The sequence below is a fragment of the Staurois parvus genome, unplaced genomic scaffold (genome assembly GCF_062004578.1).
Source record: "Staurois parvus isolate SC_StPar_1 unplaced genomic scaffold, SC_StPar_1.0 ptg000608l, whole genome shotgun sequence".
NCBI classification, from domain to species: domain Eukaryota; kingdom Metazoa; phylum Chordata; class Amphibia; order Anura; family Ranidae; genus Staurois; species Staurois parvus.
Window position 1 is genome coordinate 3,103,664 of NW_028318404.1, and position 25,012 is coordinate 3,128,675.

The 25,012-nt window shown below is 39.9% G+C and overlaps 1 protein-coding gene across 1 annotated transcript in view; it reads right to left on the minus strand.

The window, feature by feature from the left end:
* Positions 1 to 22,499, minus strand: part of LOC149449684 (DENN domain-containing protein 1A-like) — a gene marked incomplete at its 5' end in the record, with an annotated part of 59,530 nt that extends 37,031 nt beyond the window's left edge. Inside the window, one exon of the mRNA XM_089692968.1 lies at positions 22,411 to 22,499. Within this exon, the coding sequence (XP_089549094.1) occupies positions 22,411 to 22,499 (89 nt within the window). The remainder of the gene's footprint in view (positions 1 to 22,410) is intronic.
* Positions 22,500 to 25,012: the final 2,513 nt, after the last annotated feature.

The window sequence follows — 25,012 nt, forward strand, 5'->3', positions numbered from 1 at the left end:
GCAATCTGATTGTACAGTCTCTGTACAATTTCCTTAAAATTTTCCAGACCTATGGAATAGGAGTATCCACCTATCTACCCAATCACTCTGTATCCAGTCAGAGAGGCCCTTGCACATACAGTGTCTTGAAAAAGTATTTATACCACTTGAAATTTTCCACGTTTTGTCATGTTACAACCAAAAATGTAAATGTATTTTATTGGGATTTTATATAATATAGCAACACAAAGTGGCACATAATTGTGAAGAGGAAGGAAAATGATAAATGGTTTTAAAAATTGTTTCCAAATAAATATCTGAAAAGTGTGGGGTGCATTTATGTTCAGCCCCCTTTACTTTGATACCCCTAACTAAAATCTAGTGGAACCAATTGCCTTCAGAAGTCACCTAATTAGTAAATAGAGTCCACCTGTGTGTAATGTAATCCTAGTATAAATACAGCTGTTCTGTGAAGCCCTCAGAGGTTTGTTAGAGAACATTAGTGAACGAACAAACAGCATCATGAAGGTCAAGGAATACACCAGACAGGCCAGGGATGAAGTTGTGGAAACGTTTAAAGCAGGGTTAGGTTATAAAACAATATCCCAAGCGTTGAACATCTCGCAGAGCACTGTTCAATCCATCATCCGAAAATGGAAAGAGTATGGCACAACTGCAAACCTACCAAAACATGGCCGTACACCTAAACTGACAGGCCAGGCAAGGAGAGAATGAATCAGAGAAGCAGCCTAGAGGCCCATGGTAACTCTCGAGGAGCTGCAGAGATCCACAGCTCAGGTGGGAGAATTATTCATGTGGAGGTTCACCTTCCAGCAGGAGAACAACCCTAAACATACAGCCAGAGCTACAATGGAATGGTTAAGATCAAATTATATTCATGTGTTAGAATGGCCCAGTCAAAGTCCAGATATAAATCCAATTGAGAATCTGTGGCAAGACTTGAAAATTGCTCTTTACAAACACTCTCCATCCAATCTTACATAGTTACAAAGTTAGTCTGGCTGAAAAAAGACAAAAGTCCATCTAGTTCAACCATTAAAAAAAAAAAAGAAAAAAAAAAAAGAAAGTTATAATTGTACAGTTGATCCAGAGGAGGAAGGCAAAAATAAAACCCAGCAAAGCATGATCCAATTTGCTCCTGCAGGGGGAAAAATTCCTTCATGACCCCCCCAGATGCAATCGGATATTCCCTGGATCAACTTTACCTATAAATGTTAGTATCCAGTTATATTCTGTGTATCTAAGAAAGAATCCAGGCCATTTTTAAAACAATCCACTGAGCTGGCCAGAACCAACTCTTGAGGGTGTCTATTCCGCATTTTCACAGCTCTCACTGTGAAGAAACCTTTCCATATTTGGAGATTACATTTCTTTTCCTCCAGACGTAAAGAGTGCCCCCTTGTTCTTTGTGATGACCTCAAAATGAATATGATTTTTCGTTCGAAAATTGGCCGATTTTCGCTCTGTCAGTGGGGCAATGGCACTGGCCAATTTTCATGGTTCCTCCCCATTTTGTTTATCAGGCATACTGGAAAATTCATGAAAAACTACCAATTTTTGAAATAATTGGTGGCACCATCGGATTACGGAACGAACTATGTTTTCAATTTTCGATCGAAAAATCGTTCTGAATTCGACCAATGTATGGCCTGCTGTAGGGCCAAAGTGCATAACCTTACATTTATCAACATTAAACCTCATTTGCCACATAGTTGCCCAATTAAACAGTGCATTGAGGTCAGCTTGTAAATTGGAGTCATCCTGTAAGGACATTATTCCACTGCACAGCTTGGTGTCATCTGCAAAAGACTGAAATGGGATTTTTAATCCCAGACCCTATATTGTTTAGAAATATATTAAAAAGTAAGGGTCCCAACACTGAACCTTGGGGTACACCACTGACAACCCTAGAACATTCAGAGTATGAATCATTAACCGCTACTCTCTGAATACGATTTTTTAGCCAGTTTTCTATCAATTTACATACTGTTTGTTCCAAGCCCGTAGACTTTACCTTACACATTAGCCGTGTGTGGGGAACACAAGGGTAGAGCTGCATAAATATTGGCACCACATTGGCCTTATGCCAATCCAGTCATTAAAGAGTCCCTAAAAATTAGAAACAATGGCTGTGAAATGACAGAGCTCAATTCTTTAAGGACCCGTGGGTGTATGCCATCCGGTCCAGGTGCTTTATTCACCTTTATTCTGTCTAAATATTTCTGGGTCATATCAATTGTAAGCCAATGTGGATCATCTGGAGTTGTGTCAATACCATGCCCATTATGAACAAGAGCTCCCCCATGCTCCTTTGTATATACAGAGTTGACGAAGGTACTTAACCACTTCCCGACCGGCCGTTGCATATAAACGGTCGGACGGTGGCAGTGCAGGGTCGGGTGGCCGTTTATGAATGGTCTCCCTGCACCCTGCTTGTGCGGGCTCCCTCGGAGCGCGCAGCACCGCGATCCAGTGCCCGCTGTGTCCTCCGGACACAGTAAAACACCGATCATCGGACGGGACCTCTGTACGAGGTCCCGATCATGTGATCACTGATTGGCCAATCACTGATCACATGCAAAGTTAGTAAGCAAGATGTCACTTGTGACATCATTGCTTACTACGTGTGAAATCTGTGAATGATCACAGAGGTCACATGGTACAAGGCTATTCACAACAGCCTTGTACCATGTGACAAGCTGTGACCAATCACAGCTCACTCAGTACTTCTCAATGAGTGCAAGAATGCACACAGAGAGAAAGAGAAATGATTGCTTTTACATCCTATATGGGTGTAAAAGCAATCAGTGTAAAAAAAATAAAAAATCTTCATCACCCCCCACAAGTAGTATGGTACCATGGTGACACTGTACTGCTAGGGTGACAGTATGTAAAAAAAAAAATAAAATAAAAAATAATAATATAAAAAAATAAAATAAAAATGTAAAAAAAATGTTTAAAAATTATAATTTTTGGTTATAAACTAATTTGGATTTTTTTTTTTTTACTAAAAAGATAACGGAATAAATTTTGGCAAAGATTTATGATGAAATATTATTTATTTGCAAAATTTTATAAAAAAAACATTTTTTTCAAAATTTTTGGACTTTTTCATTTACATAGCAAAAAAAATTAAAATCCCAGCGGTGAATAAATACCACCAAAATAAAGCTTTATCTGTCTAAAAAAAATGGTAAAAAATTCATTAGGGTACATGTTGCATGACCGCGCAATTGTCATTCAAAGTGTGATAGCGCTGAAAGCTGAAAATTGCCCTGGTCAGGAAGGGGTAAAAGTGTCCGGTCTGGAAGTGGTTAATAAATTTGCCTGTCTTTGTCCCCAGTCACCCACTCTAGATTATTTTGTAAATGGCCTACATGCTCGGACCAAACCTTTTTGCTATTAATATATCTGAAGAATGTTTGGGGGTTTGTCCTGCTATCTTTTGCAATCTGTCATTCGTTATCAATTTTTGCAGCGTTTATTTCCTTTTTGCATATTCTGTTATATTCTTTGTAATGTTTAAACAATGATAGCGTTCCTTCATTTTTATATTTAATAAAAGCTCTTTTCTTATTATCTATAGCTTTTTTAACTTTGGCCGTAAGCCACATAGATTTGATTTTTAGCCTTTTAAACTTGTTGTCCATGGGAATATATTTTGCAGTGTGTTCACATACAGTCTTTTTGAAGAACTCCCATTTCTGTGTTGTGTTCATCGATGCCAATATTCCTTCCCAGTCTGTCTTGGAGAACAACTCTCAGCCTTGGAAAATTAGCTCTTTTAAAAATTTAGTGTTTTTATTTTTCCCGTATGTGCTTGCTGTTTACAGCTAACAATAAATGAAATCATGTTATGGTCACTGCTACCCAGATGTACTTTTATATGGACATTCGTAATAAGCTCTGCATGGTTTGAGATTACCAGGTCCAGAAGAGCATCATTCCTAGTTGGGGCCTCTATTAATGAACTGTACCATAAAATTGTCCTGTAGTAGGTTTATAAATTTTTGCCCTTTAACTGTTTCTGCAGTACCATTACTCTAGTCAAAGTCCGGGTAGTTAAAAATCACCCATTATTATCACTGTCCCAGCCCTTGCAGTCCTTTCAATCTGTGCAAGGAGCCAATAACAAACTCCAATGATTACCTTTGTAATACGCACCCCCTATGTGCAGTTCCATTCATAATGCTTCAGCTTCATCACACTCTCCATCAACTAGGTCTTCTTTCACACTCGCTCTGTGGCATTGTGCTTCAGGTGAAGGAGTGGAGATGTGAACCATCTCCATAGAGTAATATTGATTTTTTTTTTCTCCCTGAGCTCTTTGGAGCTTCGCGCTACAAACCTCTCAGGTGTGAATTGGGCCTTAGGCTACATGCACAGTAGCATTTGTTAAGCTCCTAGAAGCTGTTACCATTTTTTTTCTGCTTCTAGAAGCTAAAAAGTGTTATCCTATGTGTCCATGCACACTATTTTAGGCTAGTAGTGTTTTTCAAGCTTCATCGTTTAGGAGCAGAAAAAAATTGTTTTTGTAGAGTTTTTGGGAGCGTTCTTTCTGCTCCAAAAAAATAATAGAAAAAAAAGCTGCATGAAGAATGCTAATAATAGTTTATTTTGTGCCGGATTGTAGTAGTGTTTTCATAGCGTTTAGCTTTTTATTAGTGTTTTTACAGTAAATGTAGAAAACAAAAAGCTAGAAAAAAGCTGCTAGGAGCATTTTAGAAGCGTTTAGGAGTATTCAGTGTTTTTTGTAGCCTATCAAAAATGCTAGTGTGCATGGAGCCCAAATCTCTTGTTTGAAAGGGACAAATTTGGAAAAGTATTAGAGCAATGTTGCACTATCAACCACAAGATGGCAGCACAGTTCACAAGTTTGCAAAGTGCCAATATAACAGCCTATGAAAGCAAATCACAACAGCAACTTTGTAGGATTGATAATGGTGTTTCAAGCTACATGTAGCGCAGACAATAGAATCATTTATATCAAGGGACACCATAGTTCCCAACTGTCCCTAATTCTGAGGGACCGTCCCTGATTTTGAACAAAGTCCCTCTGTCCTCCTCATTTGTCCCTCATTTTGGCTGCTCTGTATAGTTGTATATAAAATGCACTATTTGTCTTTAAAAAAGTGTTTAAACCTTGCTAAACGGCGTTAAACCTTTCAGTTTCTAAATTGTTGCATTTGTAAATTTCAAAAGCCAGTTTAAAAGAATAGTAGTGGTGAAAAAAAAGCACTTGTGGGTTTAACTGATTGTTTTTGTAAAATTCTCCTTTAAAGGTGGCGTGGCAGGGGTGTGCCTACATACATCTGCTAATAGGGGTCCCTCATTCCCATCTAAAAATGTTGGGAGGTATGGGACACTAGTGCTAAAAGTAGAATCAGGACAAAAATCTATCTTTAACCAATAAGTTGTGTCCTTAAAGGAATGTATAAAATTAACCCGCACCTAAAGATTATTATATATTCAAATAATTAATGCTGCTGTTCATAAGGTAAAAACCACCAAACATAAAAATAATACTACAGCACAAAAATAAACAAATATCTGTCCTGTTGGTGGTCGTTGGAGATTGCCAAGCAAGCATTTTTCCTCTAATCTGGATTTATTCTGGAGAACACACTTCACCTTAAAAGGTTATTTGACTCTTACGCCATGCAAGCTAAGAGTCCATCAAATTTGGTGTGTGGATTATACCAGAAAGTGATCACGGATGGTGTGGAGATATGATTTAAGGAACACATGGAACTTTCCTTTGGCACTGTTTTAATTTGGGACAGTGGACTTTATTATTTTTTTTTATCACTGATGCTATTATTATTGTTTATTTTTGCGCTGTAGCATTATTTTTATGTCCTTAAAGGAAGCTCTTACTCTCCATCAGAGCCTTCCTACAGCAGCGGTGTTCTACTAATATGTAAATATCTTATCTACAATCTACTTCTTCCTCCAAAGCTCCCAACTGACCCTCATTTGGAGGGATTCTCATGCCTTTGAACCCAAATCCCTCTTGTCCCTTGTGCAGCCTCAGTTATCTCTCTTTCTGATCTGATGTGTACATCTGTATACAAAATGTACTATTTTACTATCAAATGTGTTATGCTGCATTAAACCTTTACTACATTTATTATTTTAAATATATTATTAGATCATTGTGGTCCATGTAACTAAAGCTGTGTCAGGGAAATGTCATTTGCCTACATGCTGCGTGCTAAAATGTGTATCATTTCAGAAAGTTGGGAGGTATGATTACACGCCTCTTCATTTTCTTCCACTCTCAAATGTAAACAGTGAGCATGGGCACATACTATTTATGTTAATAAAAGTGCTTCTATCACCTATGTGGTCTGTTAATCTTCTACAGAGAGATTACACATTAATATTAATACTAGTAGACCATTTTTAAAAGAATGGAGACTTTTTATAAAGCAACAAATGGACGACTCACTATCAGAAGACTTGTCACATTTATAGAAGATGTTTGATAAATGAATTTGCCCAATAAAGTCATGTTCACCGCTATCAGCCATTTCTTTCCCATTGGAGATCCATTGATTCCAATTTTCTGCTGTGCAGACAGTCCCGGTTAAGAACATTCAAATTAGAACGACTCATACTTACGAACGCAGGGAGAAACAAGAAGTGAGAGGAAATCTACCCCTAGGAAGAGAAAATCACTCCTGTAAGAGTTATCCTGGGAAAAAGGTGTCTCCACTGAAGGTTTATCACCAATGTCACAGGGACAGAAAGTGAGGTGAAATCTTCTGAACAGGGGCACAGACAGCAAAACAAACATTACAGGGGTGTTAACTCTTTTCTATGCTATCTGAAAATGTAAAAATATTTTTTTTGGCTGGAGCTACACTTAAAAAATTTACCTCTTCCAACTTACATACAATTTAAACTTAAGAACAAACCTATTGACTCTATGTGTTTGTAACTCGGGGAATGCCTGTATAGGATTTTTGAAAGTGTCGTTCACACAGCTTTGTATAGGAAGGGAGGAAATTTTATATGGCAACTTGATGTAGGGTGTATATGAAGGAAAGAAGCCCTGGGCCCTGTACATTTTAAGAAAGGTGGTTTTCAAATAACATGTCCTCTGTGATAAAGGTCAGCTGTGGAAGGAAATGTTTGATTTGGACATATTTGGAAGCCTGTCCTTGGCTTCAAATGGTGAGAGATCTGAAGTGTATGGGATGGTATCTCCATGGAATCAGTCAGGAAGTTTTTAATGAAAGTATTACTTTTTCCAAAGCCAGGGTTTAAAGGCCTGTGGGTTCATGTAGCCTGGTGGAAACTCTGAATTGTATAAATTGACAATGACATCTATTGACATGAGAGGGGTGTGTGCTGAGATTAGTTTGTGGACATCTTTTAATTTGTCCCACAATTGCAGGGAATGTTTGGTTATTGGGCAGGCGACTGAAGTGCTGAATTTTGGAGACAGCCATAAGAGATTGTTGATAAAGTTTGGATGGACTAAGTAAACTTCTAAGGAGACCAACAAGGAGGTTCTAGGTGTGGGCTGTCATATTAATATTTATGAATTATTGGAAGTCCTAGGCTACCCCACAGTTTTGTTCTATGTAAAATTTGCTTTGCTATAATGTGTAAGGCCCCTTTCTATACAAACTGCAGGATGCCTCTTTGAAGGGTGTAACATATGTTTGGATAGCAATTGGTAAGACCCTAGAATGATGGAGTAACACCCTCCAGGTTAGTCAAATAGTTTTTTGTTAGATAGAGGCTGAGTAGCAGCCTGGGGATGAGTCAGCCTGAGAGTGAGGAAGGAGTTCACCTCAGGATAGGCGAAGAGGCTACACAGTTACATAGTTAGTCTGGCTGAAAAAAGGCAAAAGTCCATCCAGTTCAACCATAGAAAAAAAAAAAGAAAAGTTATAATCTTATACCCACAGTTGATCCAGAGGAAGGCAGAAAAAACCCAGCAAAGCATGATCCAATTTGCACCTGCTGGGAAAAAAATCCTTCCTGATCCCCCGAGAGGCAATCGGATATTCCCTAGATCAACTTAACCTATAAATGTTAGTATCCAGTTATATTCTGTGTATCTAAGAAATAATCCAGGCCTTTTTGAAGCAATCCTCTGAGCTGGCCAGAACCAACTTTTTGGGGGGTCTGTTCCACATTTTCACAGCTCTCACTGTGAAGAAACCTTTCCATGTTTGGAGATTAAATTTCTTTTCCTCCAGACTTAAAGAGTGCCCCCTTGTCCTCTGTGTTGACCTCAGGGTGAATAGCTCTACTCTGAGTTCACTATATGAACCACTGATGTATTTATACATGTTGATCATATCCCCCCTTAATCTCCTCTTCTCAAGAGAGAATACATTTAGTTCCTCTAATCTTTCTTCATAGCTGAGCTCCTCCATGCCTCTTATCAGTTTAGTGGCCCTTCTCTGTACTTTCTCAAATTCCCCAATGTTCTTTTTGTGAATTGGTGCCCAAAACTGAACTGCATATTCCAGATGAGGTCTTACTAATGATTTGTACAGGGGTAATGTGATATCTCTCTCTCTGGAGTCTATACCTCTTTTAATACGAGAGGATTTTGCTCGCTTTAGAACCCGCAGCTTGGCATTGCATGCCATTATTAAGCTTGTGATCTGCCAGAACCCCCAGATCCTTCTCCACCATTGATTTCCAAAGTTGTACCCCCCCTAGTATGTATGATGCATGGATATTTTTAGCCCACAAGTGCATAACCTTACATTTATCAACATTAAACCTCATTTACCACATAGTTGCCCAATTAAACAGTGCATTGAGGTCGGCTTGTAAGTCGAAGACATCCTGTAAGGACATAATTCCACTGCACAGCTTGGTGTCATCTGCAAAGACTGAAATGGGATTTTTTATTCTCACACCCTATATCGTTTATAAATATTAATATAATATAATATATATAATATAATATTAATATAATATTAATATTAATATAATCTCAGACCCTATATCGTTTATAAATATATTAAAAAGTAAGGGTCCCAACACTGAACCTTTGGGTACACCACTGATGACACCAGACCATTCAGAGTATGAATCATTAACCACTACTCTCTGAATACGATCTTTCAGCCAGTTTTCTATCCATTTACATACGGATTTTTCCAAGCCTGTAGACTTTACCTTACACATTAGCCATGTGTGGGGAACTGTGTCAAAAGCTTTTGCAAAATCCAAGTATACAACATCCACCGCCACCCCTCTGTCCGAGGTTTTGCTCACCCCCTCATAAAAAGAAATCAGATTTGTTTGACAACTTCTGTCTTTCATGAATCCATGCTGTCTGTTACTTAAAATATTTTTTTTCCAGCAAGAACTCATCTATGTGGTCTTTTATTAACCACTTGAGCTCCAGAGGATTTACCCCCCTTAATGACCAGGCCTTTTTTTGCTGTTTGGCGCTGCACTAATTCAAATGATAATTGCGCGGTCATGCAATGCTGTACCCAAACGAAATTTACGTCCTTTTTTTCACACAAATAGAGCTCGGTGGTATTTTATCACCTGTGCGCTTTTTATTTTTTGCGCTATAAACAAAAAAACAACGAAACTTTTGAAAAAAACAATATTTTCTAATTTCAGCTATAAAAAATATATCGTAAACTCAAAGTTAGTCATAAATTTAAGCCAAAATGTATTCTGCTACATGTTTTTGGTAAATAAAATCCCAATAAGTGTATATTGATTGCTTTGTGTGAAAGTTATAGCATCTACAAACTATGGTATAAATCGGGTGTCGGCAACCCGCGGCTCGAGAGCCGCATGCGGCTCTTTTTCACCTTTGCTGCGGCTCTTCTGTGTGCCGGGCGCCCGCTCCCCTCCCTCCTCTCGGGCGGCAGCCCCAAAAGTCAGGACTCTGCAGCTAGCCCAACAATGGGCAAACTACGGCCCGGCGGACCTTTTAATCCGGCCCACGGAGCGTGGCAAACATTGGCTGTCAGGATGTAGGCGGGGCAGCGTGACGAACTCCTCTCCTCTCACAGTCCGCCCTGAAGACCAGAACGGCGCGGGAACACGGCGAGAGGAACGCGCGGAGAAAAGGTAAGTGAATTGACACAATATGGGGAATGAATTACTATAGGGGGGATGAATTACTATAGGGGGGATGAATTACTATATGGGGGATGAATTACTATGGGGGATGAATTACTGTATGGGGGATGAATTACTATGGGGGATGAATTACTATATGGGGGATGAATTACTATGGGGGATGAATTACTATATGGGGGATTAATTACTATGGGGGATGAATTACTATATGGGGGATGAATTACTATGGGGGATGAATTACTATATGGGGGATGAATTACTATATGGGGGATTAATTACTATGAGGGATGAATTACTATATGTGGGATGAATTACTATGGGGGATGAATTACTATGTGGGATGAATTACTATATGGGGGATGAATTACTATATGGGGGATTAATTACTATGGGGGATGAATTACTATATGGGGGATGTATTTTCAGTTTTAAAAATGTGGCTTTCAAAATAAATTTCAATCGTGGTTTTGGCGAGATTTGGCTCAGTTGAAAAAAAAGGTTGCCCACCACTGACCTAAGGCTATGATTGTGATTATGACGATACACTGTGGCTCTGATTAACCCTTTGCTTACTGGGCCCTTAAACCCCCTTTATGACCAGAGCGCTTTTTGCAATATATGCAGTGTCGGATTTGTTTTAAATGTTGCAATGGTTTTGCGGCTCCCAGTCTTTTTTTCCCTCTCGGAAACGGGTCCAAGTGGCTCTTTATGTCTTAAAGGTTGCAGACCCCTGGTATAGATACTGTAATTTATGCCTTTTTTTGCTATACAGCGCTGCACTAATTCAAATGATAATTGCGCGGTCATGCACTGCTGTACCCAAACGAAATTTACGTCCTTTTTTTCACACAAATAGAGCTTTCTTTTGGTGGTATTTGATCACCTGTGCGCTTTTTATTTTTTGCGCTATAAACAAAAAAACCACGAAAATTTGGAAAAAAAACAATATTTTCTACTTTCAGCTATAAAAAATATATCGTAAACTCAAAGTTAGTCATAAATTTAAGCCAAAATGTATTCTGCTACATGTTTTTGGTAAAAAAAATCCCGTGCATTAGCGGGCAAACTGGCGCTATCTAGGAGGGGCGCTAACACTATCGGAAGTCACCAGTGACACTAATACAGTGATCAGTAAAAATCTGTTCACTGTAATCAATGACACTGGTGACAAGGCAGTGAAGGGGTTAACTGGGGGGGGAGAGGGGGGCGATCAAGGGGTTAAATGGGATTTCTGGTGCACTAGCGGGCAAACTGGCGCTATCTGGGAGGGGCTCTCACACTATCGGAAGTCGCCAGCGACACTGATACAGTGATCAGTAAAAATCTGTTCACTGATCAATGACACTGGTGACACGGCAGGGAAGGGGTCAACATGGGGGGGGGGCGATCAAGGGGTTAGACGGGATTATTGGTGTATTAGCGGGCAATCTGGCGCTATCTGGGAGGGGCGCTAACACTATCGGAAGTCGCCAGCGACACTGATACAGTGATCAGTAAAAATCGGTTCACTGATCAGTGACACTGGTGACAGGGCAGTGAAGGGGTTAACTGGGGGGGGGGAGATTAAGGGGTTAAATAGGATTACTGGTGTACTAGCGGGCAATCTGGCTCTATCTGGGAGGGACGTTAACACTATCGGAAGTCGCCAGTGACACTGATACAGTGATCAGTAAAAATTGGTTCACTGATCAGTGACACTGGTGACAGGGCAGTGAAGGGGTTAACGGGGGGGGGGGGCGATCAAGGGGTTAAATGGGATTACTGGTGTACTGGCGGGCAAACTGGCGCTATCTGGGAGGGGCGCTAACACTATCGGAAGTCGCCAGCGACACTGATACAGTGATCAGTAAAAATTGGTTCACTGATCAGTGACACTGGTGACAGGGCAGTGAAGTGGTTAACTGGGGGGGGGGGCAATCAAGGGGTTAAACGGGATTACTGGTGTATTAGCGGGCAATCTGGCGCTATCTGGGAGGGGCGCTAACTCTATCGGAAGTCGCCAGCGACACTGATACAGTGATCAGTAAAAAACACTGGTGACAGGGCAGTGAAGGGGTTAACTGGGGGGGGGGGTTAAATGTGACCTAGAGTGTTCTAACTGTAAATGTGTGCTGTTTTACTCACGTTTACTGTGTCTTCTTCTCTGTCTGGAACGGAATGTGTCCAGGCAGAGAAGAATGACATCATATCCTGCCCTGTGTAAATGTTAACACAGGACAGGATAGGACAGGGACCGATCATCTGATTTCAGCCAGAAATCACTGGCTGAAATCTAATCGCGATTCGATCCTCCGGGATCGAATCGCGTCACCCGCGGGGCGACGGGAGCGCGCGCGCGCCCCCCCTACCTGCGAATGTGTCAGGAGCGCGGAGCACGTTTTAAAATGTGCTTTTGCGCTCCACTGCCGCCCTGCACACGTATATATACAGTGGCAGGGCGGCAAGCGGTTAAACTATCCAGTATATTCCCAACTATAGAAGTTAAACTAACAGGTCTATAATTACTTGGTAAAGATTTTGACCCCTTTTTAAATATTGGTACCACATTGGCCTTATGCCAATCCAGTGGTACTATGCCAATCATTAAAGAGTCCCTTAAAATTAGAAACAATGGCTTTGAAATGACAGAGCTCAATTCTTTAATGACCTGTGCGTGTATGCCATCCGGTCCAGGTGCTTTATTCACCTTTATTCTGTCTAAATATTTTTGGGTCATATCAATTGCGAGCCAATGTGGATCATCTGGAGCTGTGTCAATACCATGCCCATTATGGACAAGAGCTCCCCCATGCTCCTGTGTATATACAGAGCTGAAGAAGGTATTTAATACATTTGCCTTCTCTTTGTCCCCAGTCACCCACTCTAGATTATTTTGTAAAGGGCCTGCATGCTTGGACCGAACCTTTTTACTATTAATATATTTGAAAAATTTTGGGGGGTTTGTCCTGCTATCTTTTGCAATCTGTCGTTCGTTTTCAATTTTTGCAGCGTTTATTTCCTTTTTGCATATTCTGTTATATTCTTTGTAACGTTTAAACAATGATAGTGTTCCTTCAGTTTTATATTGAATAAAAGCTCTTTTCTTATTATCTATAGCCTTTTTAACTTTAGCTGTAAGCCACATAGGTTTAATTTTTAGCCTTTTAAACTTGTTGCCCATGGGAATATATTTTGCAGTGTGTTCACATACAGTCTTTTTGAAGAACTCCCATTTCTGTGTTGTGTTCATCAATGCCAATATTCCCTCCCAGTCTAAGTCTTGGAGAGCAGCTCTCAGCCTTGGAAAATTACCTCTCTTGAAATTGAGCGTTTTTATTTTTCCTGTATGTACTTGCTGCTTACAGCTAACAATAAATGAAATCATGTTATGGTCACTGCTACCCAGATGTTCTTTTATATGGACATTCATAATGACTCTGCATGGTTTGAGATTACCAGATCCAGCAGAGCATCATTCCTAGTTGGGGCCTCTATGAACTGTACCATAAAATTGTCCTGTAGTAGGTTTAAAAATGTTTTCCCTTTAACTGTTCCTGCAGTACTATTACTCCAGTCAATTTCCAGGTAGTTAAAATCCCCCATTATTATCACTGTCCCAGCCCTTGCAGCCCTTTCAATCTGTGCAAGGAGCTGAGTTTCCACCTCCTCATTAACACTGGGAGGCCTATAACAAATTCCAATGATTACCTTTGTAGTACGCACCCCCATGTGCAGTTCCACCCATAATACTTCAGCCTCATCACACTCTCCATCACTAGGTCCTCTTTCACACTCGGTCTTAGATCACTTCTCACATAGAGACATACACCACCACCTTTCCTATTTACTCTGTCTCTCCGAAAGAGAACATAGCCAGGAATATTAATGACCCAGTCATGCGAAGAATGAAGCCAAGATTCAGTAATACAAATTAAATCATAGCTCTCTTCATGCAACAAAGCGCCCAACTCACCTATTTTGCCTGGCAGACTTCTGGCATTGGTGAACAAACAGTTTAATTGATTGACATCTTGTTCACACATATTTTGCATATTTTTTATTTTCATACAAATGGTACCAATTCCACTGGTTGTTTGTAACATGGGAACCTTCTTATCATCTGCCATAGCCTTCCCCCATTCCACCCACCAATAAGTAATGGCCCCTGTCTGATCTGTCTACCCCGTTATAATCTAATTCTCCTTCCCCCCTCGATCCTAGTTTAAATTCTCCTCCAGCCTTCCCATAAACCTCTCCCCCAGCACAGCAGACCCCCTTCCATTTAGGTGCAGACCATCTGTAGCATATAGGTTGCACCCCAATGAAAAGGCAGCCCAGTGCTCTAGAAACCCAAATCCTTCCCTCTTACAGCAGGTCTTCAATCTCCCCCTGTCTTTCCTGAGCTGGGTCATGCCCAGCCCCTCCCAATAATTTATCAACCCGAACCCTGGCACCAGGGAGACAGCAAACCATTCAGTTGAGGCAATCCTGGCAACAAATTATTCTATCAGTCCTTCTGATCATAGAATCCCCTACTACCACCAGCTGTCTAGGCCTTCCTGCACTACCCTCACCACCCCTCCCAGATGGTCTGCCCTCCCGGCTGTTAGGGATAGCAGCAACATCCAGGGCTGCCACCCCTGAGCCTGCCACCCCACATCTTCACCCAACTTGGCAAATCTGTGTGGGTGCTCAAACCCAGGGCCAGCCTTCCTTTTTTCTGTGAGCCCCTACCACTCCCTCTCGCTACAGTAACCCATCTTCCTACCTGATAATCCTGATTAGCCCGTCCGCTCTCCACATCAATCCCATTAGCTACTTGCTCAGAGAGCAGAAGACCCCTTTCAAGGTTGATAGCTCTGCCCAGTGTTGCAACTTTCTCCTCCATACCTCTAACGTGAGAAGGGCAAGCCGATCACATCTGTAGCAGATCCTGGAGCTGTTGCTGCATTGCTGCATACATGTGGCACACTGTGCACTGTACAAAACCTTCAACCCTGCTAGCACTCATGTCCCAGTTACAATATTAACAGGAAATATCAGTTGTCACTTACAGGTTAGTAGACTCCTGTTATAATCTCTTGTTTTCAGCTCTGTTTTTTTAACTCCAGTTAGTCAAAGGTCAGCCAAGCAAAATACAGGCAAGCTCAAAAATAAGCAAGCTCAAAGTGAACTATACAGCAAGTTATATAGAACCTGTATCACCTGTGACCAATTACCCCTCCCCTTAATTAGCAGAGTGAAGGAAGAGAAGGAAAGGAGGAAAATAAATGCTACTTAAAAATTGACAGAAAAAAGGATTTAAAAAAGTAAAAGCTTTTAGCAAGACCTAAAGAAGAAAATAAAACAACTACAAGCAACAGCAATCACCAGCTGTCAAAAGTAAAACCTTTTCAAATTCCCCACTCTTTTTAGTGATCAGCCAACATAAAATGCCAGGCTCTATCAGGTTAGGGCTTCTGGTGCCCTCCCACCTCTCCAGAAACCTGAGAGCTTTCAGGAGGAGGGGAGGAGACCCAGATCTGCATGTTTGGGGGACCCTGGCCAATCCCCTGGCAGAAGGCTGGGCATGGTGACCAGGGCAACCCTCAAATGTGTCAGAGCCTGGGGAGCAGGGTCAGAGTGTCGGGTGGAAGATGAAAAGAAGAACTGGAGTGTGGAGCCTGGGAAGGGGCCCCAGGAAGGGGGGCCACCTGCAGGCAGTTGCTGGAAAAGAGGACCTCCACTGCACCACCATCTCCTAGGGAGAACATCCTGAGCAGCAGGGAAGAAGACAACCCAGCGAAAGGTCTGAAGGCAGCCACTAACCCACCAAGCTGACAGGAAAGGACAGTGTGAGTACTCTTGCACCCCCTGGGCTGGATAAAGGGAGAGGGCAGTCAGGTGGAGAACTCAACTAGCTTCTTATCTGGGAATGTTGCTTTAAATTGGCAGCTTCTGGGCCCCCTTGTCCAGGGATACCCTCAACACAGCTGGGTTAAGAGAGGAATCATTCAGGGTCTGAGGAGGTACATAGAAGGGGCTTTAGCACCCCTTAAAGAGAGACTGTTGCTATTCACATTTTTGTACATAATTGTTAAGTCCTCAAGTTCTACAGTGCCTCGGGCATCCCATATACCCCTAGACTCCATCCAAGTTCTTAACCCCATAATAAAATCACAAAACCAAGCTCAAGGACTGTTCTTTGACACCACTGTGCAAAATGTGAAAAATGTGGGTTGCCTGGCTGTGCAGTACTTAAGGGGGACCCAACACTCAACAACTCCTAAGGGGGTAGTGCTACAATAAATACACTTGAGCAATAATGTAATTTTTACTGCTGTGATTCTCTTCAACAAGAAATCTTGTATTTTCCCAGGAGGTTAGTAATGAATAGAGGTAGGAGACTAACTGTGGATAATTGGCTTGATACAGGGATTCATAAGAACAGGTCAAGTTTATGCCCAGTTAACATAATTTGGATTGTGTCCAAGTGAAGTTGAAGTATTGTTGGAGAGATTCTTAGAAAGCAGAGATACAATATGTTTATGGCTTAGACTGATTTATAAGCCTGATAGAACACCAAATTGCGAGACTAAGGGGAAAAAATTAGTAGAGAAATTAGTGTGTTGGACAGTAACAGGAATGCATCATCCACCGATAGACAAATCTTGAGGAGGTAGCCAAGCACTTCAACTGGTAATGTCCTGGTGAAGATGTATTGCTTGGACAAGGGGTTCTATGGCCAGGTGAACAAAATATGGCAGAGCGGCCTCCCCGTCCTGTACCTCTAGCTATGGGAAATGGGTCAGTTTGGAATTCAGAGTAGCAAACATGGGCTAAGGCAATGGGTACAGAGCTCTAAACCAATGGGAGAAATGAGGGCCAAAACACCAATATTGGAGAACATTAAAAAAAAATAAGAAGTCCCAACACAGGGAGCCATATGCTCTTCTTATGTCTAGGTATTAATGCATAAGTGGCATGTTTCTTTTGCGTGTAAAATGTAGAGGGCATTTCCTTCATATTGAAGATATTTCCTCTCACTTCCTGTTACATGTACATGCGAGGAAGTGATAGGAACTCTCCCCATTGAGGAACAGATGGCAGAATGTTTTTTTTTTTAAAAACAAAGAACTGGGTTCCAACATGGAGGTTTATTATAGTGTAGTTCACCTTAAAACAAAAGTCAAACAGTACCAATCTCATAATGAACCGAATGCCACAAAAACTATTTTTGAAGCTATTCATACAAACATTCATTGCAAATGATCTTGCACCACAAGAGGGCAATAGTGTACCATGATATTTACAATTTTCTTCTAGGTTAGAAAAAAATGTCTGTAAAAAGATCCTATACAAAGAAATTAGCATTTTTATTCTTTTGTGCAAACTGCTACCTTCACTTTGTATTGTGATCACAAAATCAGATGGGTATGGCGATATGACAACTTGAAAACAAGACTAAAAATACACAGCGAGCATTAGTCAAGAGGTCCAGTTACACCTTGCTCCACTAAACAATTATGAGTAGGAAAAATAAAAGAGGAAGTGAAAGAAGTAGTCAGACAAGGAAACAGAGGAGATACAGAAACTTAACCAGGCCGGTGTTCACTGAATATTCTCAATGTCCAAAGGGGGACAATTCAAACTACTATAAATGTGGACATCATAAAGCATTCCATCTGTCTATAATGTATTAAGCAAATACATTTTATTTTAGCATTCTACAGCTATTAAAGCCAAAGTACGAAATATAGTGCACAGCGTAAGATCCCAACAAATAACAATGACAGTGGATCACCAATGTAAATTTCCTTGATGAAGACTTTCAATCAAAGCTCTTGGCTCTTGTGATCTGGACAAATTATATATAGGGTTGAATTATAGACAACCAAGAAAAAGTGTGTTTTTATTTTTAGAAAAACTGCTTTTATATATTTTTTTCTATATGGGTATATGATAATTCATTTATATACAAGCTATTGGGATAATCCTCATTCCTGATTTTTTTTTTTTTCACCTTGTCAATTATTTACCTAAAATAAATGTTAACATGAAGCAATATGGTACAAACAAAAGTAAAATTTTCTGCTAGATATGCATTTTTATATGCATTTTAAATGAAGATTGTTGTTTCTCCTCCTTATTTTATTTATTTATAGGTACAATACTTTAATTTAAAATTTGTAACATTATACCTTGCAACCAACTAGAATCATATTCAATTGTTATGACTGCAGTAATTTAAAATTGTATCGGCTGCTTTGGGTTATCATCCTTTGCACATGATCATTATGCTTATTAAAAAGGTCATTTTTTGCACAGTAGTAACACATGTAATTAGTATTGTAAGCTATAGATAACACTGTGGTCACCTTAACTGAAAAATACTGTAACTATCTTTAGTATAGCCTAAAGAACATCTTGTATGCATAACACTGAATATTTGCTATCACTTGACTCTATATAACTGTTTTTTTTGTGGTTCAATTTTTAGTGTTGTTTCCATGTGGTAAGAATACATGCACACAGGTGAACAACATTTTAATAGAGAAACAATATATCCTAGTTGGGTGCTGTAGAACAAAAATCTAACACAACACCATAGTGATATTGGGAGTACCAAAACATACCTCCCAACTTTCTGAGACGGGAATGAGGAACACCTATTAGCAAAAATATGTAGGCATAGGACACACCCCTTGCCATACCCCCTTAAATGGGAATTGTACAGAAAAAAATGATTGGTTAAACTGACAAGTTCGTTTTTACCACTACTATTCCTTTATATTGGCTTTTAGAATTTACAAATGCAGCAATTTAGAAATTGGATAAAAGGTTTAGCACTGATAGGTACAACTATAGAGATCAGACCAAAATGAGGGACAAATGAGGAGGGACTTTGTTCCAAATGAGGAGGGACTTTGTTCCGAATGAGGGACAGTCCCTTGAAATAAGGGACAGTTAGGAGCTATGCCAAAATGTGAGTACATAACGGAGTTGGTTAGTCAACTTTGCAGGTCCATGGGGATTTGCATTCAAACATTGAGAAGGAAAGAGAAGACACAACCAGAGCAAGAGGGGAGGAAAGATGAGGAAAAGAGGGAGTAGGGGAGGGGAGCTGCAAACATATAGCTACCTTTAAGCTTAGAATGTTTGTGTCAAAATGTGGAAGAAGGAAATACATAACCAAGGGTACTAAGGGGCCAAGTATTATCATTGGACAATCTAGCCTCAAATTTTCTGTGGAGCAACAAAAAATGGTATTGTTGAAATGACTTTAAATTCTCCTGTATATGCCAACAATTACTTGGCTAAATTCAGTTAGAGACATTAGGTCGCTAGCCTTGTAACAAATCAGGATTGGGCTGAACTGATAACCTAGGGAATGTTCTTGATATTGTTGATTTTCAGTTTAGCCCTTCCTGCCCTTTCCTTTCTCCCTTTTTTTCTCTCTTTTCTCCCCCCATTACTGACAGTTTCCCTCAAGAAGAATGTCACATAGCTCCTGTTTCTTCCCCTCCCTTCGGTTTATATTTCTCTCTGTTCCAAGATACCCCCTCGGACACCTTATGCTTGCCCTCTCCCTGTACCCAAAATCTGGAAAAATCTGGGTAGTATCACACTATTGCATATTTTACCACATTGTATATGACCAGGTATTTCACTCACTCAGTTTATTCCCTGCTTGTCATGTATATTTCTTGAGATGATTGTTTGAATTTTGGTTCATGTTGTCCATGATGGCTTTTGACCCTCACAGATGTGAATTTAAATGTGTCTGTTTGGTATGATGCATACCCTTTAAAATAAACAATTATTAAACAAAATAAAAAAAAAATTGTGGTGCATGACCTGGGTAATTCTAGGTCTGGTTTTGGCTACTGAGATAATCGACACCCTATCTATAACTGTTTAGCGGTGTTTTTTTTTTGTATGTCTATTTTTGCCTTTTTGTTAAACTTAGCTTGAAAACAGAGACACGTGCATCAAGCATCTTTAGATTGTAAGCTCCACGAGCAGGGCCATCCTATTCCTTCTGTACTGAAATGTATTGTAATTATACTGTCTCCATTATATTGTAAAGCTCTGCACAAACTGTTGGCGCTATATAAATCCTGTATAATAATAATAATCAAGTTCAACCAATAGGGGAATTAGATGTGTGCTGCAACAGTCATGGTGAAATAGAGCATAACATCTTACAACAGAGGCTGTTAAACAGTACCCAGCTCACAAAATGTATCCACCATTCAATTATAACAACATTTGCAAATTAGTATTAGTGCCACTCCCCTTCAGGTTCTCGACCTGCACCATTTTAGTTTTATGACTTTCCTCATTTTTAGCTTCTTGGAAACACACTGAAATCACAAATGAGCGAATGAGCCACTGACTATAAGGCAACATGCTCAGTGGTCATCCAAGTTGCTCCAAGCACCTACCAATTCCAATTCAATTTTACTTTTAACATCTGAATATTTCCTATATCCGTATGCTGCTTACTGTGCCCCACATACTCAATGTGGAATTTCTTAATGAAAATATGTATTGTGTATGTACAATACCCTTGTAATCCATTAAAAAAAGAGATTTGCACATAGTGTGTGATTTTGGTATTCTAATGTATCACAGCATGTATACGCTTTATAAAAGAGTCCATGGAACACTGGCTTGCGACTGCAGTTTCCAAGAAAGGAAAGTCATTCCGAGAGAATAGAAGTAATGTCCCAAAGTTAACATGCCGCAGGCAGAACACTTACTGTTGGGATCAGTTGGAGAAGAAAGCTTATGTTAATGGAAGCTTGTTAGCAGGGTAACAGTATAAGCACTGTTGTAAGATGGTTTTCTCCATTCACTTTGCGTTCACTATAGCTGCACAATGCAGATACTAATAAAGTTTAGTGATTGAAACAATATTAACTGGATTCAATTGGAAAAATGTGTATATCCTAGGTGAAATGTCTGTCTCGTGTGTTTTGTGAATCTTTTCTCATAGAAGTTCTTAATTTTCCAATATAATAACCTACTGTGTACACAGTGCTTTACAAAGTGTCTAAATCTATTCACATTAATTCCTGTCCTCATAAAGAGCCAATAGTCCAATGTACCTTCCAACAGTAACAGTGTATTTTTGGTTTGCATGATGGAAGCAGAGCACCCAGAGAAAACTCACGCAAATGCAGGGAGATGTAGGAACTCCATGCATTTAAAACCTCTGATTTGAACCTAGGACCCCAGAGCTGCAAGGCAAGAGTACTAATAACCAGTTTGCCAGCATTAGAAAAACACAGTAAGAAATAGTTTTATGAAAAATAAATTACCGTGTCATTAAATAGTGGGTGTATATGATTTAAAGTAGTTGTAAAGACTGAAGGTTTTTTACCTTCATGCATTCTATGCATGAAGGTAAAAAACCTGTGTACAATAGCTCCTCCAGCCCCCTCAATACTTACCTGAGCTTTATCACGATCCAGCAATGTGAATGACAGCCTCAGCTGGTCATTTGGAGTCACTCGGAGTCCAAAAGGATCAATGCCGAGATTGAGAAGCAGCTGAAGAAGGACTCCAGGCGTGAGCTGGAGCTGCTACTGCTAGGAGAGAATTGGTATTGATACAGCACTTTTGGAGGAACAAGCGAACACTGTTTCCTGGGATAGTCCCAAAAGCGCAAATGACCATCCTAGAGATAGGTGGTGACGGGATGCCAGTGAGTATCAGTTTATATGGGGCACTATGCTGAGCACAGTGGAGCACCCGTTGTATTGAACGAAGAGTTCACAATCAAGATTACTGGCACCTTGCACCCTACTTTCACTTATTGGGACTGAATCATTAATATTGTTTTTTACTAATAATATTGCTTTTCACTTATTGATATATTTATTTTTCATTATTTATGCGTGGTTCGTATAGTATTTACTTAATCAGATAACTACAATGACCAGTCATCTTGCACAAGAGAAACAACAACCTGTCTTTGTAAAAGGAAATTCCTGCGGAATGGAAGTAGTTCATGCCACTTGTATTTAGACAATATTTGTTTAACCTGGATTTCAACTTTCCAGTTGTATGAAATGTACTGTTGCTTAATAATATCTGCTTACCCAACTTGTGTTAAAATGATGGAGTTATCTACCAGTGCTTGGATTTTGCTACAGTATAATTTAGGCACATGATGCGAGTCTGCACACTACAAGTGTCAGGGTTAAATGGGAGTAGAGAATCCTCCTTTAGGTTACCTTTAATGAATGAGACCATCCAACTTAAAGGACTTATTGTGCTAGTTGGGACAAACTTAAATAGAAAAGCACTGTGCAATCTTCCCATAGAAAATATTAATATAACAAAGATCTTGGCACTTACTGGTCGGGGCTGGATATAGAGGTCCTACGGCTCTCTACAACTGCATTGCTTTTGGGGCGTCGAGGAACAGTAGGCCTCGGAGGGCGCACCTAGAGCAAAGAAATACAGATACATGAATTAGATGTGTAACTCGTTATATGGCACAGACAGACTGGAAGACAACAATTAATATCAGGTACAGGAAAGACACAAGTCCATCTTGTTCAACTAATAGAAAAAATAAATAAAAAGATAACCTCCATATATAGAGAACCCTATACCAACAGCTGATCCAGTGGAAGGCAAAAAAAACCCTATGTAAAGCATGGTTCAGTTTGCTCTAATAGGGGAAGAAAAATATGTCCTCATCCCCTGAAGGCAAGTGAATATTCCCTGGATCCACAATCTTTGCTGTTATTTCCTATAAATGCTAATGTTCAGTTGCGTTTAAGAATACATCAAGTTCTTGTTAAAAAGAACTAGCGCACCAGAACTAGTTCTTAAGGGAGTCTTTTCCACATTTGTACAGTTCTTACTGTGAAGAAGCCTTTCAGTATGGGGAAGTTAAAGTGGTTCTAAAGGTAAAATGTCTTTTACTTTATTGCATTACCTGCATCAAGATAAAAAAACATTTTGGCACTTGCTGCCTTTCCCTCTCCCTAAATACTTTCTTGAGTCCTGTGTCGATCCAATGCTGTGTGGATCTGCCAGTCTTCTCTCCTCTCTCCCCACTCTCACAGGCTTGGCTAAGAGCAGCAGATACTAATTGCTCCCGCTGCTATCTGTGAAATTTTGTGAGCACAGAGTGAGGTTGGGGTCGAGCCGCACTGTGTGTGTCAATAGACGCATCAAGCCAGCTTATCTGCCCCCATAGCAAGTACTTTCTATGGGGGCAAACACAGAAGAGGAGCATCCAACATCACCAATGTAATACCATTGCACAGAGCAGGTGAGTATATCATGTTTAATATTTTATTTTAAAAAAATGTGCTTAAACCACCTTAAATCTCTTTTCTTCCAGATGTACAAAATGCCCCCTTGTCCTCTGTAATGACCTTAAAGTAAATAACGTTGCATCAAGTTCACTATTTAGACTACTTACGTATGTATTTATAAATGGTGATCATATCCTCTCTTAATGGCCTCTTCTCAAGAGAGAATACATTCAGTTCCTCTAATCTTTCTTCATAGCTGAGCTCCTCTATGTCTCTTGTCAGTTTGGTCACCTTTCTCTGCACTCTCTCTAGTTCTCTGATATCCATTTGTGAACTGGTGCCCAAAACTGAACTGCATAATTTAGATGAGGGTTTGCAAATTTTGTACAGGGGCAAAATTACGTCTCTGTATAGTCTGTACCTTTTTTAATACAAGAAAGTATTCTGCCAGCGTTAGAAACCGCTGTGTGGCATTGAATGCTATTATTAAATCTACCAAAACACCCAGATACTTCTCTGCCACTGACTCCCCCAATTGCAATCCTCCTAGTATGTATGATCAACACACAATTAGTATGCATTTGGGTCTGCTCACCAGCACTTTTGTCACATTAGGACTACTGGGTCCATACAGACGTTTCTTCTTAATAGACTTCAATGCGCTGCCTACACACAGCACCTTGAAGTTGAGGTGCCAGAAAAGACATAATCAGCAGTGTGAATGAGTTCATAAATTCTGCATTGACTGAGATGGACAGGCTCAGCAGAGCATAATTTCTAGTTTGGAGCTTGTACACTGTAGTAAATGCTTTATACATTTCCACCCATTTACTATTCCAGCAGTGCTATTGCTCCAGTCAATTTCTGGTTCAATAAAATCTTCCAATATTATCACTGTCTCCACTCTTGGCACAGACATAAAAGGGCTACAAAGGTTGAGTCTCCACCTCCTCATTAACACTGGGTGAACGTTAAAAAACCGCAATAATTAACTTTACATATACCCAAATGCAGCTCAGCACAATGCCTCAGCACCATCTCACTCTCCATCCACAAGGTCTTCTTTCATACTTACATTCAGATTGCTTCTCACATAGAGACAGACACTGCCACCTTTTTGTTTCACCCTGTCACTCTTAACCAATTCAATACCGGGCAATTTTACACCTTCCTGCCCAGGCCAGTTTTCAGCGCTCTCACACTTTGAATGACAATTGCACGGTCATACAACATTGTACCCAAACGAAAATTTTATCATTTTCTTCACACAACTGGAGCTTTCTTTTGGTGGTATTTAATCACCACTGGGGTTTTTATTTTTTGCTAAATTAACAAAAAAATACCAAAAATTAAAAAAAAAAAAAGTTTTTCTTTGTTTCTGTTATAAACGTTTGCAAATAAATAATTGTTCTTCATAAATTTAGGCCGAGATGTATTCTGCTACATGTCTTTGGTGAAAATAACCCAAATTAGGATGTATTTTTTAGTTTGTAGGAAAGTTATAGAGTTCACAAACTATGGTATAGATCTGAATATTGATCAATCCTGAAGTACTGACGGCCAATCTAATTTCTTGAGGTCCAAGAATGTCAGAACAGTACAGATATCCCCCAAATGACCCCTTTTTGCAAAGTAGACAGTCTGATGTACTTCATAAGAGGCATGGCGAGTTTTTTGAAGTTGTATTT